Source organism: Heterodontus francisci, chromosome 23, assembly GCF_036365525.1.
Source record: "Heterodontus francisci isolate sHetFra1 chromosome 23, sHetFra1.hap1, whole genome shotgun sequence".
NCBI classification, from domain to species: domain Eukaryota; kingdom Metazoa; phylum Chordata; class Chondrichthyes; order Heterodontiformes; family Heterodontidae; genus Heterodontus; species Heterodontus francisci.
This window is the reverse complement of record NC_090393.1, coordinates 51,904,316-51,923,153: the sequence shown is the minus strand read 5'-3', so window position 1 is coordinate 51,923,153 and position 18,838 is coordinate 51,904,316. Positions and strand designations below refer to the sequence as shown.

At 43.5% G+C, this 18,838-nt stretch overlaps 1 protein-coding gene across 1 annotated transcript in view; it reads right to left on the bottom strand.

Annotated features, from left to right (window-relative positions):
- LOC137383008 (transmembrane protein 233) overlaps positions 1–1,969 on the bottom strand; it is a 60,391-nt gene extending 58,422 nt beyond the window's left edge. The window contains exon 1 of the mRNA XM_068055596.1: positions 1,790–1,969. Within this exon, the coding sequence (XP_067911697.1) occupies positions 1,790–1,969 (180 nt within the window). The remainder of the gene's footprint in view (positions 1–1,789) is intronic.
- Between the last annotated feature and the right edge of the window lie 16,869 nt (positions 1,970–18,838).

Genomic DNA, 18,838 nt, shown 5'->3' with positions numbered 1-18,838 from the left:
TGGAAGATGGGAGGCCGGCCAGGAGAGAATGCAAATAGCCAAATTTCGAGGGAACTAAGGCATGGATGATGGTTTCAGCAGAAGATGAACTGAGGCAGGGGTGGAGTTTGCGGATATTATGCATGGGAGGCGGTGGCGTAGTGGTATTGTCACTGGACTAGTAACCTAGAGACCCAGGGTATTGCTCTAGGGACATGGGTTCGAATCCCACCATGCACCTGCTGCCCTTCTTCTAGTTAGTACAGGTTGCAGGTTTGGAAGATGCTGTCGAAGGAGCCTTGGTGAGTTGCTGCAGTGCATCTTGTATACGGCACACACTGCTGCCACTGCATACTGGTGGTGGAGGAAGTGAATGTTGAATGGGGTGCCAATCAAGCGGGCTGCTTTGCCCTGGATGATGTCGAGCTTGTTGTTGCAGCTGTACTCATCCAGGCAAGTGGGGAGTATTCCATCACACTCCTGACTTGTGCCTTGTAGATGAACAGGTTTTGGGGAGTCAGGAGGTGAGTTACTCACTGCAGAATTCCTATCTCTTACTTGCTCTTGTAGCCACAGCATTTATATGGCTGGTCCAGTTCAGTTTCTGGTCTAGGGTAACCACTAGGATGTAAATGGTGTGGGATTCAGCAATGGTAATGCCATTGAACGTTAAGGGAGCCTTGGTGAGATTCTCTTTTATTGAAGATGGCCATTGCCTGACACTTGTGTAGCATCAATATTATTTGCCACTTATTAACCCAGGTCTTGCTGCATGCAGGCATGGACTGCTTCATTATCTGAGGACTTATGAATCGGACTGAGCACTGTAATCATCAGCGAACATCCCCACGTACGACCTTATGATGGAGGGAAAGTCATTGATAAAGCAGCTGGATATGGTTGGGCCTGGAAAACTGCCCAGACGATCTCTTGCATCAATGTCCTGGGGCTGAGATGATTGGCCTCCAACAACCATGACTATCTTCCTTTGTGCTAGTTATGACTCCAGCCAGAGGAGAATTCCCTCCGCCAAATTCCCATTGACTTCAATTTTACTCAGGCTCCTTAATATCACACTTGGTCAAATGCTGCCTTGATTTCCGGGGCAATCACTCTCACCTCACATTACATTCACATTCCTATATTACAACAGTGACTGCAATTCAAAAGTACTGACTCAGCTATTGCATGCGTTGGTACCTCCCGAGGTCATAAAAGGCAGCATATAAATGCAAGCCTTTCTTTATATTCCAGTCCCACACCAATGTAGTAGACTTTTAACTGTCCTTTCAGGTTGCCAGTTGGGATTGGCAATAAATGGGGGCCTTGCCAGCGACACTGACATCCCGAGAATTAATAAATAATGAATAAGCGAGTGCATCATTGAGGTGATACAGTTAAGAGTGAGTCCTCCCTTGGGGCTAAGAAGTTAGGTAGATTTTTCAATGTGGGGTTGGAGACCGCTGGACATGTGGCAGCCCAAGAAAACCTCAGCTGCCTGAGGAAATCAAGTGGAACACGTGAATCTGTTTACAGCCAAGGAATCTGCCTTCAACTCCAGGAGATTGCTTATTGCTGGTGCAAACTCACGGTAACAGATTTACAGTAACGTCCAGTCCATTGTGATTTAAAACCTGGTCATATAAATGAAAACGACTAAAGTCCAAAATCTGCTTTACAAAACACACCTAGGAATGAAACTATCTTTGGTGTTTAACAGAAATGAAAACTCTCAGGCTCGGACTCTCTAGTTAACTATTTTAGGACTTGTCGTTTTGCAATTTCCCTCCTCACAATTCCCTGAACTCACCATCATTGAGAACACGAATGCCACGATGTTGATGGGATAAGAAGGACAGAAACAGGAGAATATGGTGAGGAGGATATACTTCCCAGGCGTCCCTTCCCGCGCGGCTTCATGGTCAGTATCAGTCCCTGGACTGTCCTCCAAAGATCGCTTTAGGTCCGACTTGATGACCGCCTGAGACATGAGGGGAGTTTGGAAGAGTCCAGGAGTTCTTGATGCTGGGCTCCTACTCGCACTGAGGGCTGGGCTGTCCGACAAACTTATAACAAGTCAGCACTGACCTAATTTTACCGGGACACCCAGCCTGAAGACAGAGACTCCATCACCGCCCAGCCAGCACTGACCACTGCCCATCCGTCAGCTAGTAGTAACTGCAGATCGGGAACGCTTGGTGAGTAACTGGATGTAGTCAGACTTCTTTTCATTATCTGTAACAGTGGGGTTTATTAACCTCTCACCCTCTATAACTACTATTTATTAATTTCTCACCCTAGTAACAATGGAGGTTATTAATCTACTGTAACAGTGTGGTTTATGAATCTTTTATTCCCTGTAATAGAGGAGTTTATTCATCTCCATGTATTAATGTACATTAATGTATCATGTATGTATAATGGATGTATTAATCCTCTATAAAAGTGAGGTTTATTAATCTCTTATCCCTGTTACTCTAGTTTATTACCCCTATAACAGTGGAATTTATTAATCTCTTGCCACCCATAAATAGTGGATTTATTAATGTCTTTAATGGTCTCTCCAGGAGGAATTGGTAAAAGTAACAGAGCTTGGCCAGAAGGGAAGCTCTGGGTTAGATATATCGAGATGGGTGTACTAGGAATCCTCCTGTTCCTCAAGTATAGAAATGGTCTCATGACAGTCTCAATTCAATGTACTGTATTTAAACATTCCAGGGCACATTAAATGGTTGGTAATAGGGTGCAGGGGGTAGTTCGGGGGTGGGGGTAGATCATATGGTCTGTCGAGCCTGCTCTACCATTCAATATGATCATGGCTGATCTTGGGATTCAACTCCACTTTCCCACCCACTCTCCATATCCCTAGACTCCCTGAAAGACCAAAAATCTGTCTATCTCAGCCTTAAATATACTCAACGAGGGAGTATCCACAACCCTCTGGGGTAGAGAATTCCAAAGATTCACAACTCTTTGAGTGAAGAAATTTCTCTTCATCTTCGTCCTAAATGATTGGCCCCTTATTCTGAGACTGTGCCCCTGTGTTTTAAATTCTCAGCCAGCGGAAACAACCTCTCAGACTCTATCCTGTCAAGCTCCTTCAGAATCCTATATATTTCAATGAGATCACCTCTTATTCTTCTAAACTCCAGAGAATACAGGCCCAATTTTCTCAGCTGCTCATCCTAGGACAACCCTCTCATCCCAGAGACCAATCTAGTGACCCTTCACTGTACTGCCTCCAATGCAAGTATATTCTTCCTTAAATATGGAGACCAAAACAGTACACAGTATTCCAGGCGTGGTCTCACCAAAGCCCTGTACAATTGTAGCAAGACCTGTTTATTCTTGTACTCCAATCCCCCTGCAATAAAGACCAACATGCCAGTTGCCTTCCTAATTGCTTTCTGTACCTGCATACTAACTTTCTGTGTTCCTTGTACGAGCACATCCAAGTCTCTCTGCACATCAAGATTTACAAATTTCACACCTTTTAAAAAATATTCTGCTCTTTTATTATGACCAAAGGGAAGAACCTCACACTTCCTCACATTATACTCCATCTGCCATCTTGTTGCCCACTTACTTAACCTGTCTATATCTCTTTGCAGCCTCTATGTGTCCTCCTCACAGCTTGCATTTCCACCTACCTTTGTATCAGCAGCAAACTTAGATATAATACTCTCTGTCTCTTCATCTAAGTCATTAATATAGATTGTAAATAGCTGAGGCTCCAGCACTGATCCTTGCGGTACACCACAAGTCACAGCCTGTCAACTTGAAAATGCCACATTTATGCCTACTCTTTACTACCTGTCTGGTAACTAATCCTCTATCCATGCTAATATATTACCTCCAACTCCATGAGCCCTTATCTTGCATATTAACCTTTTGTGTAGCAACTTATCAAATGCCTTTTGCCAATCCAAGTATACTACATCTACTGGTTCCCCTTTATTTACCCTACTAGTTACATCCTCAAAAACTCTTAATGCATTTGTCAAACATGATTTTCCTTTCTTAAAACTATGTTGCATTTGCCTGATCATACTATGATTTTCTAAGTGCATTGTTAAGACTTCCTAAATAATAGATTCCAGCACTTTCCTGATGACTGATGTCAGGCTAACTGGCCTGTAGTTCCCTGTTTTCCCTCTCGCTCCTTTCTTGAATAGCGGTGTTACATTTGCTAACATCCAATCAACTGGAACTGTTCCAGAATCTAGAGAATTTTGGAAAATCATAACCAGCACATCCACTATCTCTGCCGTTATCTTTTTTAGAACCCTAGGATGTAGGACATCAGGTCTTGGGGATCTGTTGGATTTTACTTCCTTAAATTTCTCCAATTTTTTTTTGTATTGATATTAATTTACTTAATTTCCTCACTTTTTTAGCCATTAGGTTACCCTCTATTTCTGGTATGCAACTTGTGTCTTCTACTGTGAAGACAGGCACAAAATATATGTTCAACGTCTCTGCCATTTCCTCATTCCCCATAATAATTTCTCCTATCTCTGCTTCCAAGGTGCCAATGTTTACTTTAACTACTCTCTTCCTTTTTATATAATTATGAAAGCTCTTACAATTTGTTTTAATAATCCTAGCTAGTTTACTCTCATATTCTATTTTTTCCCTTGTTATCAACTTTTTGGTGGTCCTTTGCTGATTTCTAAGACATTCCTAATCCTCAGACTTGCTACTAATCCTTGCAACATTGTAAGCCTTTTCTTTTAATCTATCACTATCCTTAACTTCCTGATGGATCTTTCTTGGAGTTTATATTTTTCAATGGAAGGTATTTTTGTTGAACATTTGAATTATTTCTTTAAATGTTTCCCACTTACCATTTACTGCCATACCTTTAGTCTACTTACCCAATCAACCTCAGCCAGCTCTCTCCGCATACCTATGTAATTGGTTTTGTTTAAATTTAAGATTCTTGTTTGTGATTGGAGTGTGTTGCTTTCAAACTTAATATGGAATTCAATTGTATTACAGTCACTATTTCCCAGTGGACCTTTTACTATGAGATTACTAATTTACCCTGTCTCATTACACAATACTAGATCTGAATTAGCTTTATCCCTAGTTGGTACAACAACATATTGCTCCAGGAAACTATCATAAAAACATTCCACAAACTCATCTTCTAGACCACCTTTGCCAATTTGATTGGTCCAGTCTATATGAAGATTAAAGTCCCTCACAATTATTACATTGCCTTTGTTACAATCTCCCATAATTTCTTGTTTCATGCTCTATCCAATGTTGTATCGACTGTTAGGGGGCCTATAAACTACTCCCACTGGAGTTTTCTGACTCTTGCTATTCCTAATCTCCACCCATATTGATTTTACTTCCTGATCTTCTGAGCCAAGGTCCTTTCTCACTAATGCCCTGATGTCATCATTTACTATCAAGGCTACCCCTCCTCCTTTGCCATTCTTTCTGTCTTTTTGAAATACTGAGTGCCCTGAAATATTTATTTCCCAACCTTGGTCACCTTGTAACCATATCTCTATAATGGCAATTAGATTGAAATCATTTATTTCTATTTGTGCCATCTACCTTATTGTGGATGCTTCATGCATTCAGAAAAATAACCTTTAATTTTATTTTTTCACTGCTACTCTTTGCATGCACCTTACTTGCTGATGCACAATAACTGTTAAACTCTCTGTCCCTTCCTGTCTCACTCTGTCTTTACCCCATGTCTCTGGACTATTCTATTGCTTCCATTTTTCTCTTTGGATTTCTAAATCTCCCTTCACCTGAACCCTTCCCCCACTCTGTTAGTTTAAAGCCCTATCCAAAGCCCTGGTTATACAATTTGCCAGGACACTGATCACAGCCGGTTTAAGTGGAGCCCATCCCAATGGAACAGTTCTGTCTTTCCGGAGTACTGGTGCCAGTGCCACATGAATCAAAACTCCTTCTTCCCATACCACTCTTTGAGCCGCACATTTAATTCTGTAATCTGCTTGACCCTATGCCAATTGCCACATGCCTCAGGTAACAATCCAGAGATGATGACCTTTGATGTTCTGCATTTTGAATTAGATCCTAACTCCTCAAATTCTCGAAGCTGAACATCATTCCTAGTTTTACCTATGTTGTTGATTGCTACACAGACCACAACAACTGGATTCTCCCCCTCCCTCTCTAAATTCGTCTCCAGCCACGGGAAGATGTCTTTAACTTTGGCACCACACATGCAACACAACCTTTGGAGCGCCTGATTGTGGCTGCAGAAAACAGTATCTATCCCCCTGACTATAATGTCCCCTATCACTACCACATTCCTTTTCACTCTTCCCACTTGAATGGTGTCCTGCAGCATGCTGCCATGGTCTGTTTGCTCATTCTCCCTACAGTCCTTGTTCTCATCTGCACAGGTAGCAAGCACCTCTTACCTTTCAAGGGCTGAGGCTCCTCCATCACTACATGCTGGATCCCCATACCAGCCAGACTTGCAGTTACAGCCTCCTGCTCCTGACCATTGACCAACTTTAAAACTTTATTTAACCTAGGGGTGCAACTGCCTCCTAGTATAAAGTGCCCAGGTAACTCTCCCCCTCCCTGATGTCCCACAACATCTGCAACTCAGACTCCAGCTCAGCAAATCTGAGCCAAAGTTGCTCAAATTGCAGACGCTTACTGCTGATATGGTTGTCCGGGACTGCAATGCATTCTGCAGATTCACAGTGTAAAGCATGGCTACCTGACCCGAACCGATGACTTGTGTTGGGTTCAGGTCGGGTTGGGTCTCACTTCCAGGTCCTGCATTCGGGCTCGGCTCGGATCGGATCAGGCTGGACATGGACACAATGCTGCCTTGCTCAGGGAGGGAAATAATCTTCAAAATTTTAACATTCTGCCGGGACGTCAAGGCGGGAAATGTGCTGTCGGAACGGAGGATCACAACATTTGGACAAGGTACAGCACAATAACCTGTTCGATATAATTAACTTTATTACAGTAGTCGGGTTGGGTCGGGTCGGGTCAGGCCCAGGTCGGGTTTCAATTTCATACCCGAGCAGGCCTTTATCACAGCACATCCCATCCCTGCCATGTTGGTCTATCCTTATTTATTTAACTTTATTTATTTAACCTTATTTACTTAATTAGTTATGAATTTACTGAACTGAAATAATAGCAAGTTAGACTCCCTGGCTTGCAGACAAAAGAACACTCACCAACGATTGGAGGTTGAACAAAACGCTATAAAAAGCAGCACCTCCTGCTCCCTCTGTACCGAAAATTCCCACCTGCATCAAATTTCTGACGTAGCACTCAGTCCTCGAAGGACTCTATTGTCGGCTTACTCTTTTCTACCATACTTCTCTTTTATTCAGTCGTGGGATGTGGGCATCGCTGGCTAGGCCAGCATTTATTGCCCATCCCTAATTGCCCTTGAGATGGTGGTGGTGAGCTGTCTTCTTGAACTGCTGCAGTCCGTGTGGGGTAGGTACACCCACAGTGCTGTTAGGAAGGGAGCTGCAGGATCTTGACCCAGTGACAGTGAAGGAACGGCGATATAGTTCCAAGTCAGGATGGTGTGTGGCTTGGATGGGAACTTGCAGGTGGTGGTGTTCCCATGCATCTGCTGCCCTTGTCCTTCTAGGTGGTAGAGGTCGCGGGTTTAGAAGGTGCTGTCTAAGGAGCCTTGGTGAGTTACTCTGGTGCATCTTGTAGATTTTTTTTATTCATTTATGGGATGTGGGCATCGCTGGCCACGCCAGCATTTATTGCCCATCCCTAATTGCCCTTGTGAAGATGGTGGTGAGCTGCCTTCTTGAACCGCTGCAGTCCATATGGGGTAGGTGCACCTAAGTGCTGTTAGGAAGGGAGTTCCAGGATTTTTACCCAGCGACAGTGAAGGAACGGCGATATAGTTCCAAGTCAGGATGGTGTGTGACTTGGAGGGGAATTTGCAGGTGGTGGTGTTTCCATGCAGCTGCTGCCCTTGTCCTTCTAGGTGGTAGAGGTCGCAGGTTTGGAAGATGCTATTGAAGGAACCTTGGTGAGTTGCTGCAGTGCATCTTGTTGACGGTATACACCACTGCCACTGTGCATCAGTGATGGAGGGAGTAAATGTTTAAGTTGGTGGATGGGGTGCCGATCAAGCAGATGGCTTTGTCCTGGATGGTGTTGAGCTTCTTGAGTGTTGTTGGAGTTGCTCTCATCCAGGCAAGTGGAGATTGCTTCATTATCTGAGGAGTTGTAAATGGTGTTGAACATTGTGCAATCATCAGCGAACTCCCCGGTTCTAACCTTATGATCGAGGTAAGATCATTGAAGCAGCTGAAGATGGTTGGGCCTAGGACACTACCCTGAGGAACTCCTGTGATAATGTCCTGGGGCTGAGATGATTGGTCTGCAACAGCCACAACCATCTTCCTTTGTGCTAGGTATCTTTCCAACCAGTGGAGAGTTTTCACCCTGATTCCCATTGAGTTCAATTTTGCCAGGGCTCCTTGATGCAATACTCAGTCAAAGCTGCATTGATGTCAAGGGAAATCACTCACTTCCCCTTTTGAGTTTCGCTCTATTGTCCATGTTTGGATCAAGGCTGTAATGAGGTCAGGAGCCGAGTGGCCCTGGTGGAACCCAAACTGAGTGTCACTGAGCAGGTTATTGCTGTGTACGTGCTGCTTGATAGCGCTGTCGATGACCCCTTCCATCACATTGCTGATCATTGAAAGGAGGCTCTTGAGGTGGCAATTGGCTGGTTTAGATTTGTCCTGCGTTTTGTGGATAGGACATTCTTGGACAGTTTTCCACATTGTTGGTAGATGGCAGTGTTGTAGCTGTACTGGAACAGTTTAGTTAGGGGTTAGACTCAGGGCTATTCACTGACCTTTGCTTATCATGTTCAACTGGTATGAGGCAGCAATTAGCAAAACAAATAGGTGGCTGGGTTATAATGTAAAATCAGTTCAGTTCAAATCCCCAAAAGTTGTGCTCAATCCATACAGTGCACTGGTTGGGCTACAGCTCAGTTCTGGTCATCATGACATCTATACCCTTGAGCAGTGATGTCAAACTCATTTTCTTTGGTAGTGGGTCTGATCCGATATTCTGGCATTTGGTCTGGGCCACATTTGTTGTATATTGTTGTTAGCATAGTTCGAACGTTGTTTAACGATGTCTCGGACTCCTTGTGTGGCTAAATATAACTAATTTATTTTATATACATAACTATTTACACTCTCATTAAGCCTGTCCAGCTAGCACTTCTCATGATGCTTCTATCTCCTTCCAAGCCCAATACCCATGGTTACTCTGTCTCAAACACGAACCCATTCAGATGCTTATACATCTCTCCCAAGTCTTCGTCCATATATATGTTTAATATATATTTATATAATTTACATACTGCCCCATCTCCCCCCAAGTCTCTATCATCACAGATTCAATTTGTCAGGAGGCTTCATGACTCTCCCTGATCGTGTTCTTGTTGGACTTGGAAGATCTGTAGTCTTTCTTGAAAGTGTAGTTCGACGTCTTGGTTGGCCTTGACCAATGTTTGTAATATTATGTTGCCTCTGGGTTTCTTGATCATCATTTGGTTCTTCGAAATATATGACTGGCTGTTGTGTTTGAGAAATAGGGATAAGGTTTCTCCTTTTCGGTGTATAGTACCCTTCAGAGTGTGTACTACATAAGATCTCAGATGAACTTCATCTCTCTACCTTTATATCCTAGATCTTGCATCCAAACCTTCCCTCCATCCTTTAACGTTGGTAGGCTTCTGGTACAAAATCTCTTATGGTAATTGTGAACTTGTTGGTTCCGGTAAGACTTCTCTCTGTCTTGAACTTTTTTGTAGTCTTGTAGGTCGAGTCCCGGAAGTAGTTTTCTGTGTACAATAGGAAGTTGAGTTTTAAGCTCCTTCCCCATCAACAACTCTGAAGGTGATAGTCCACATAACAATGGAGTAGATCGATAATTCAATAATACGGTTAATGCTTCACCGTTTGATTGAGGGTGACGAAGGGAACTTGTGAGACGTTCAAATCCCCACTTACTCACAAATTGTGTGAAGTATTCATTTGCAAACTGTGGTCCATTGTCTAATACAACTTCATCAGGAATACCATGCGTTACAAAGATCTCCTGTGAAGGTCCAATGACAGATTCTGTTGTTGTTCAGTACAATCTTTTCACTTCAATCCATCTTGAAAAATAATCAATCACTATGATGTAAGGTTTTCCATTGTACATAAAGAAATCCATTCCTAGATGTTCCCATGGTCTGGTTGGATATTGTGTAGTTATCAGAGGTTCTCTCTGTTCTGGTCTGTGTACTGCACATACCTGGCAATTCAAGATCATGTCTTTGGATATTCCTGGCCACTAAACAGGCGATTGAGCTCATGCTCTGGATTTTGTGACTCCCATGTGGCCTTAATGTATCCTTGCCAAGATATCTGATTGAAGAGAAATTGGAATGACCAGTCTGTCGTTATATACGAGCAAGACGTCTATGATTGTGAAGTGCCTCTTGAATTTGAAGAAAATTTTCATTACCTTCCCATTGTGATGCTGCACACTGTGAATACGACTCTCTATCTCTTCAACAAAGTTAACATTCTGTTGTGTCGGATGGTCAACAGTTGCTCTTGATAATGCATCAGTGGAAGTTTGCATCTTTCCTTGAACATATACCGTCTCGTAGATATATTTCATCAACCTCAATTGGAATCTCTGAATTCTTGGAGGCAACCTTGCAATTTCCTTCTCATCCACTAAGGAAACCAAGGGTTTGTGATCTGTCTTAATAACCACTTTCAGGCCAGTAATGTAATCAGTAAACTTCTCTCAAGCCCACGTGACTGCAAGTGCTTCTTTTTTAATGACAAGCATACCTTGTCTCTGTCTCGAACAAAGCTCTAGATGCATAATAGATTGGTCTTTGACATCCATTTGGCTGTTCTTGAAAGAGACTGCCCCTAACCCTGTAGATGAGGCATCTGCTGTGATTATAGTTGGTAATGAAGGGTTGAATTGTGCTAATATCTTTGGCGAGACTAGCATCTCTTTAATTCTTCAAAATGCCTGCTCTTGATGTGTGCTCCAACACCACGCTTGATCTTTTTACAAGAGTTGTCTTAATGGTTCTGTTACATGTACCAACTTGGGATTGGGCATTCACCAATGGCTGTAATCTTTTGCGGGTCTGCCATTATGCCCTTGCTACATACAATACGGCCCAAGAAATGATTATGATAAGTGTGAATTCTCATAAACATCTAAAGTGTCAACCCTTCTTCTTGAAGTCGACTTAAAATCACTTTTACTCTCTGGTAGGGTTCTTCGACGGATTCCCCATGGAGCAGGATGTCATCCGTGTGACACATCACCTCGTGAGGCCTTGCAGAGTGTTGGACATGGTCTTTTGAAAGATTTCAGATGCAGACATAATATTGAAGGGTAAACGATTGAAGCAAAATTATTCAAATGGTGTGATAAATGTTGAGAGTAATCTTGACTTCTCGGCCAGTGGAGCCTGCCAAAAGCCACTGTTTGTGTCGAGTTTAGTGAGCATAATGCTTTTGGATAGGTTTGCCAGGCTTCCGTCCACTGAAGACATAGGATGGATTTCCCTCGTGTCAGGCAAGCATGAGAAAGAACCTGCCAAGAATGAGAAAAGCTAATTTTGCCACATGAACATTGATTTTAAACTATTGTCCGTGAAGAAACAACTTGCTTTAAAAAAAAGGCTGCATTTGCTGACAACGCTACCGCTAGGTGGCGCTGCTGTGGCACATGCGCAAATGCAGCACGTGCCACTAAAACGTCTCAGTCTGCGACTTTAGGCAGCTGCCAGGACTAAAGATGGTGCTGCTCAAATAATCACACGGAGGCAACCAAACAAACACATGGCAGCACACAATGGCGGAGTGAGAGAGCGGGGGAGCGGGCCAGGGCCGGGGAGGTGGGGGAGCACAGCGGGCCTGGTAGGAGCGGAGAGAATGGTGAGTGGGAAGTGGGGGGTGGGGGGTGGAGTGCGTTTTTCTGCGCATGCGCCATAAACTTGCAACGGCAATAGACGTACCGGCTGGTCCTCGCACCCGGCGACACCAAGGTCTTCAGCCGCTCGCTCCCCGCGGCTCTCTACGGCCTCTCACTTCCGGCCCTCTCCATCCAGCCATTCTCTCCAGCTGCAGATCCCCCATCCAGCCGCTTTCTCCCCTACTTCTCAACTGTACTTTAGGCATTGCAGCTGTCTGGTCCCTACCTTTTGCAGCCCCCTCTTCAAGCACTTCTGAATTTAACTCCCTCCCACTACACCCCCACATCCCCTACCCTGTCTCTACCTCTCCCCCTCACCTCCCCCCTCCACCCCATCTCCCCCCAGGACAACACCGCAGTTGAATATCTGAAGTGCAGTTGTAAAGTCGGGAAAATAGCGTCAAAAACCTCAACAATTCCAGGTTTAATTATTGAGAAATTTTATTAAGTACATTAACCATTCGAGGCACTGCTGTGCATGGATACATGAGTGTTGTGTCGCCAGCATTCCCGTGAGACAGACAGGCCGAGTCTCTGCTATGCAGAACTAAAGAGATTGTTCCTGGAGAGCCTTGTGGTGAATGAACGCTTGGCTCTCTATTCCATTACTGTATTGTCCATGTGAAGAAGGCAAAGTCACAAGAGTCTGAGCTCAGTCTATTCTTGGTGAATGTTCTCCAAACGCATCCCAATGTGTGCTCCCACTTCATCCATAAATGTAAGGTTCCTTTCCACATCGTGACAAGCTCCGCAGCATGATCCAGTTGCCTTCGTTGCTTGAATGCTGACCTTAAATCTCAAGGATTGTTTTCTCAACGGCATGCTTTACATGAAAAGAAATAAGGAAAGAACATCAGTGTCAGAGCCTCCCCCCTCCAATGAAAGCACTGTTGAGCATGCTTTATGTTCTGCAGTAAAGGCATGTACTGATAACACCACCAATGAATCACTTAGTGCCCACCTCAGATGTAGGAGTCAGGATGATGTTTCTGTCCCTATCTCGTGATGGTTCAATGCTGCTCTCAGGGAAAACATGAATGATGTGAGTGTGCTGGAAAAAGAAGCACATTTCTTTTGGACTATGAACATAAAGCAGGCCATTTAGCCCAGCTGTTCCCTGCTAGTGGTTATGCTCCTCCTGCGCCTTCCCATCCGCTCCCATTTAATCCTGTCTACTACTATCAGTATCGCCTTCCATTTCTTTTGCTCTTATCTACCTTTGCCTCAAAGCAACATTGAGGGTGGAGAACGGTGTGGCTGCACTCCCACCTCACCAGTTGTGTACGCAGCAAGAGCATTCACATTTGTGCTACCACTGGACACAGCATGCTTGTTTCTTTTAGTGCTCAGTCTCTTCTTGCTGAATGTTCCCCAAGTGCTTGACCGCTTTGGACCCCCTCTCTGCTTGATAGACAGCAGCAGCTGGCAATTGCAGAGTCTCACAAGGCTCTGCATGGTTGTTTCAAGGGCGGATGGGGAAACAGGTGGCTGTGTGTCCATGTGCACTGCTCTGATAGGTGCAGGAACAGAGCAACTTACAACAGGGACTGGAGCACATGTACTGCCTGCACACAGCCCCAGACAATGGAAAGGATTTTAGTGCAGTGCAGTGGACTAGAGCATATGCAGTGCCCCAGACAATGGAAATGTTTTCAGAGCAACTTACCTTGGAGCAATCTCCTCTTTCTGATAAAAATGAAGCAGACTGAAATCTTCAAAACGACTAAATAATTGCGAGAAAATGCCCGACAAAACCTCTCCTCCTTCCACTTTCAGAAACTCGCACCGAAGCTTGATGCATGCGTGAATACCCATTGGTGTTGCATAAAGCGCATGCACAGTGGCCGACCAGGCGCGTTGCCCGAAGATGCATACGTCACGCGATGACGTAATCGGCGTATGTGCTAAACAGTCCTGGCAAGCCAGAACGCAGCGCATGCACAGAGAGCAGGAGACTGTCTGCGCATGTGCGCACCGTGGCCAGCATTGTCAGGAATCACTTCGTTAAAAAAACAATTGGAGACTTTGGCTGGAGAGAGACAATAGCATATCAACAGATAAGTACTTCAAAGGACAAAGGAGCTATTCCCTGCTCCAATTTAATCCACAATGGACTTTTGATTACCAGACGTTGAAGGTGGAAAGGCTAACATTCCAGGTTAACTGCTAAGATGGCCGAATACACAAACAGATGTGGTTGGACCAGTTTGGTCACATGACCAGCTGACTGTTGGAGTTTTTTTGAATTTGAACTTCCAGCAGGGATTTTGAACTCAGAAGGCTGTTAGCTCCTGAATTGAGAACACCTCTGTCCTGTCTGCTCTGATCTTATGCTCACCAGCTTTGGAAACCATTGAAGACATATGAACCCCAAGAGAGAAACATCTCCTACAGTTAACAAGGTTTAAGAAGAATACTGGGCCCCAATGAAAAGCAAGATCTACCTACAATCAAGGACCCTACAGCGAGCTCGAAGCACAGTTAAAAAAATCCTCTTCAGAGATTGCCTCAAACCTCTCCATTTTATTCTCTTCTCTTTTTTGTCTCTATTTGCATGTGCTTATTGCGTGTGCATGTTAGCGTGGGCGCAGCGTGTATCCGTTGGCATTATCCAAATTAGAGTTTGAGTTTAAGGTTTAATAAATTTCATTTGTCTTCTTTAAACCTAAAGAAAACCTGGTGTGCTCATTTATTTGCCTTATAATTGGAACGATGTGAACAAGGATTCACAAAGGGAGAGCTCAAAACACTGTTTAAAATTAAATCCTGCTACAATAAAATCAGGTGAAAATAGTAAAAGACCCCTGGACACCTTTCTCACCTGGTTGTAACAGGAATTTGGGTGCTAGCGACCGGAATTTAACCCACAGACGAACGAGTGAAATTGGAAGTGGGAAGCCAAATTGCTCCCAATCAAAAAGAACAAAATATCAATACAGGTTTTCTTGTGGTTGTGTGTGATTGAATACTAACATGTCTGCAACTGAAGCAAGTAGCTCTCCAAGCCAGGGTGAAGTAACTTGGGATAAGTTCAAAGCACTGTCTATGGAGGAGCTGAGAAAAATGGCTGAGAAGTGTGGGAACACTGTACTTGGCAGGGATTTTGAACTCAGAAGTATGTTTTCTCCTGAACTGAGAACACCTCTCTCCTGTTTACTCTCATCTTGCTCTCACCAGCTTTGGAAACCATTGAAGACACATGAACCCTAAGAGCGAAAAGCCTCCTTATTAAACATTGTTCACTGTAGAATACTGGGCCCCAACAAAAAGCAAGACTACCTACATCAAGGACTCTACAGTGGGCTCGGAGCTCAGTTAAAAAAAAAAACCCTCTTCAGAGATTGCCTCAAACCTCTCCATTTTATTTCTTTTCTCTTTTCTGTCTATTTGCATGTGCGTATAGCGTATGCATGCTAGCGTGGGCGCAGCGTGTATCCATAGGCGTTAACCAAATTAGAGTTTAAGTTTAAGGTTTAATAAATTTCACTTTTCTTCTTTAAACCTAAAGAAAACCTGCTGTGCTCATTTCTTTGCCTTATAATTGGAAAGCTGTGAACAAGGATTCACAAAGGGAGAGCTCAAAACACAGTGTGTTTAAAATTAAACCCTATTACAATAAGACCAGGTGAAGACAGTAAAAGCCCCCTAGACACATCACCTGGTCGTAACACTTGCTACGGCTTTCTCAAGCTGTATTAAGTCCACACAGATATGAAGAGTACCATTTGGCTTTGGAATTGGAACCGCAGGTGAACACCACTGTGTTGGTTTCACGACAGGAGAAATGACTCCCATCCTGGTCATCTCTTCCAACTTGGTTCATTAAGGTTGTGGTATCTTTCTTGGGGTACAGATACATACTGGTCTGGCAGCTTCTCTTAACGTTATACTATACTTGGTCTTCAGTCTTCCTAGACCTGAACATAGCTTTGGAAAGTCTGCTTGAAAGCAACTGTTGGACTTTGGCTGTTAGATTTCATCCATGGTTTAAAATTAGATATAGATCTAAGCATGCTTTTCTGCTTAACAGAGAAAATTCTTGTTTTTTCAGTACATACAGGGTGTCCATTATCTGTGTTCTCCTATTTTGGAGTGTTGCTTGTAGCTTTCGTTTGACCTTCAGTTGAATCCCTCCTGAGCATGTAACTGAGTGTTTGTGGGTTGTAAGCAATGCGTTGACAACCATGACTCTTGGTCTGACAACACTGTGACACTTGCACCTGTGTCCAATTTGAAATTAGTAATATGTCCCTTGACATAAAATGTCTGCCATCCAGAATACCTGACTGCGGTCATTAATTTCCCCTAGGACGTCTCTTGGTTTGTCTTCCAATGGAAGTTGTTCCACTTCATTCATCCACTATGAAGGCTTTTTGTTTTATGAGAAGAGGTCCTGCTCTGGCACATCTTTCCGAAATGGCCTGTCTTATTGCAATTAAAGCATTCAGCTTTATTAGCAGGATATTGTTCACATCTGTGGGTCTTCCTGGCTCCACAGCACTGGCAGGGTTGCACAGCATCTTACGCCTTCCCCAGAGTATACCTCATCTGTAAAGTGCTTTTCCGTCCTGAGCTTCAGGAACTGTACCGTCATCAGATTCTTTCTGATCCAAGGCATCTCTTCAGCCCTATTTTGTCTTCTGACCTCTGCCTGTCACACCAACTGAATTGAGATCATCTTTTGACTCTAAGAGACGCAATAAAGACTCATCAGCTATTCCCACTACTCTTCCATCCCTGATCCCTCAGCCAAACTGTACAAGTCATTAATGAAAGCATCTTCTGATTCACCAGCTTCTGGATCCTTTTAATAAACTTTGCTTTTTCCAGTATCTTATTGTTTCTTAAATTTAAGTATTTATCGAAGGCTTGTAAAACATCATCAAACTTGTCTGAAGCCTCAATGATGCCTTGTCTTACGATCATGTCATCAGCAATCGCACCGATGGAGTAGAGTATTTACTTACCCCACTTCAGATTTGGTGTGTGGCTGTGAAGCTATTATAAATCTTAGAAATATTTTCACGATATAAACCAATTCGGTATCTGATTGAGTCCTTCTGAATTCTGGAAGCTTTCAGAGGCACTGTGTATTTCGAATCCATTTTTTCCTAACTCTTTAGGATTTCTCTTTCTTTTAAGAAATTTATCTTTGCTTTAACAGAGGTGTTCCTGCACTTTTCTGAGGTTTCCCGCTCTTTTCGGGTGTTCCCGCACTTCTCTGCGATTTGCTCGAGTAATGGCTGCTGACTCCATTCTCACCCTTGCAAGGGATTGACTTTTTCCCCTGTCTTGCCTGCTCAGTGCATTGTTAAACAATAAATGCACTCTTTCCAAAAGGGTTCTCACCCAATCCCTGACCGTTGCTCGGTACTGTGACTCGCAGCTGGATTGCTGGACCTGGTTTCTGCTTGCAGACCACCATGCTTCTGTGGTGCAGCCTGAATGCATGCACAGCTGACTCACTGACCGTCTTTGTCTTCCTTCGGCTACGGAGCAGCTCTGGAGCTCTTCGCCATCTCCCTTTGAGATCTGCCGTCTTTGTGGCGCTTCTGTGCGAGATGAGGTCTTTCAATAATTTTTAGGTGATTTTCACTGCTGCCACTATATTGCGTATTGTTTTTAGCGTAGCTCGAGCGTTGTTTAAAGATATCTCAGAGTCGTTGTATGGCTAAATAGTAATTTGTTTATTTTGTATACATAACTATTACACTCTCATTAGGCCTGTCCAGCTAGCACTTCTCATGATGCTTCTAGCTCCTTCCATACCTAATACCCATGTGACTATTATATCAATACTACAGTGGGAGAGGTTATTCTCACTGTCTCAAACATTAACCCTTTCAGAACCTTATACTACAACATTCAGTAAAAGTTAATAAAATAGAAGTACAGCAGATGAAGATGAATTGCATTGGTACTTACTTACATTTAGATTTTATTTATTGCTATTGCCGCTCCCCAATACCTGGTCCCTCTTAGATTGAACTATTGAATCAATGTTTGGAGAAAATGACTGGAATGAGACCTACTTTGGATAAAAAGACTTGCATTTATATAGCACCTTTCATGGCCACCAGACCTCCCAAAGTGCTTTACGGTCAATTTTGAAGTGTATTCACTGTTGTCATATGGGAAAAATGGCAGCTGATTTGCGCACAGCAAACAGCAATGTGATAATGACCAGATAATCTGCTTTTTGTAATGTTGATTGAGGGATAAATATTGGCCAGGACACGGGGGATAACTCCTCTGCTCTTCTTCAAAATAGTGCCATGGGATCTTTTACATCTACCTGAGAGGGCAGACGGGGCCACAGTTTAATGGCTCATCTGAAAGGCAGTACTACACTGTTGGCCTAGATTGTTGTGCTCAAGTCCTGGCGTGGAACTTGAACGCACAACCTTCTGATTCAGAGTGCTGTCAATTGAGCCACAGCTGACACAAGAACAGGAGGACCACCTGTCCCTGCAGAACTTTGTGTCCCAAGTACTAACCCTGGAAGTGAATTCCACAACCTCACAAACTCTCTCTGTAAAGAAGTTTCTTGATCACTGCTCTAACTCTCTTACATTTAATCTTTTATCTGCAGCTCTTTGTCTCGACTCCACAACTGGAAACAGCCTGCTTCCATCTACCCCATCCCATCTTTCAGAATTTGAAAAATAAAACTATTATGTTGCCCTGGAATATGTACTGGATAAAGAATGAGTCCCAACAGAAGAGGCACAAAGTCGGAATGGGCCGGAGACTGAGCCACTTAACTGTCATGTATGATATCCTTCACTCCTAAATGGTTATACAACCACAACTGACTGCCTTAGTAATTATTAGCTAT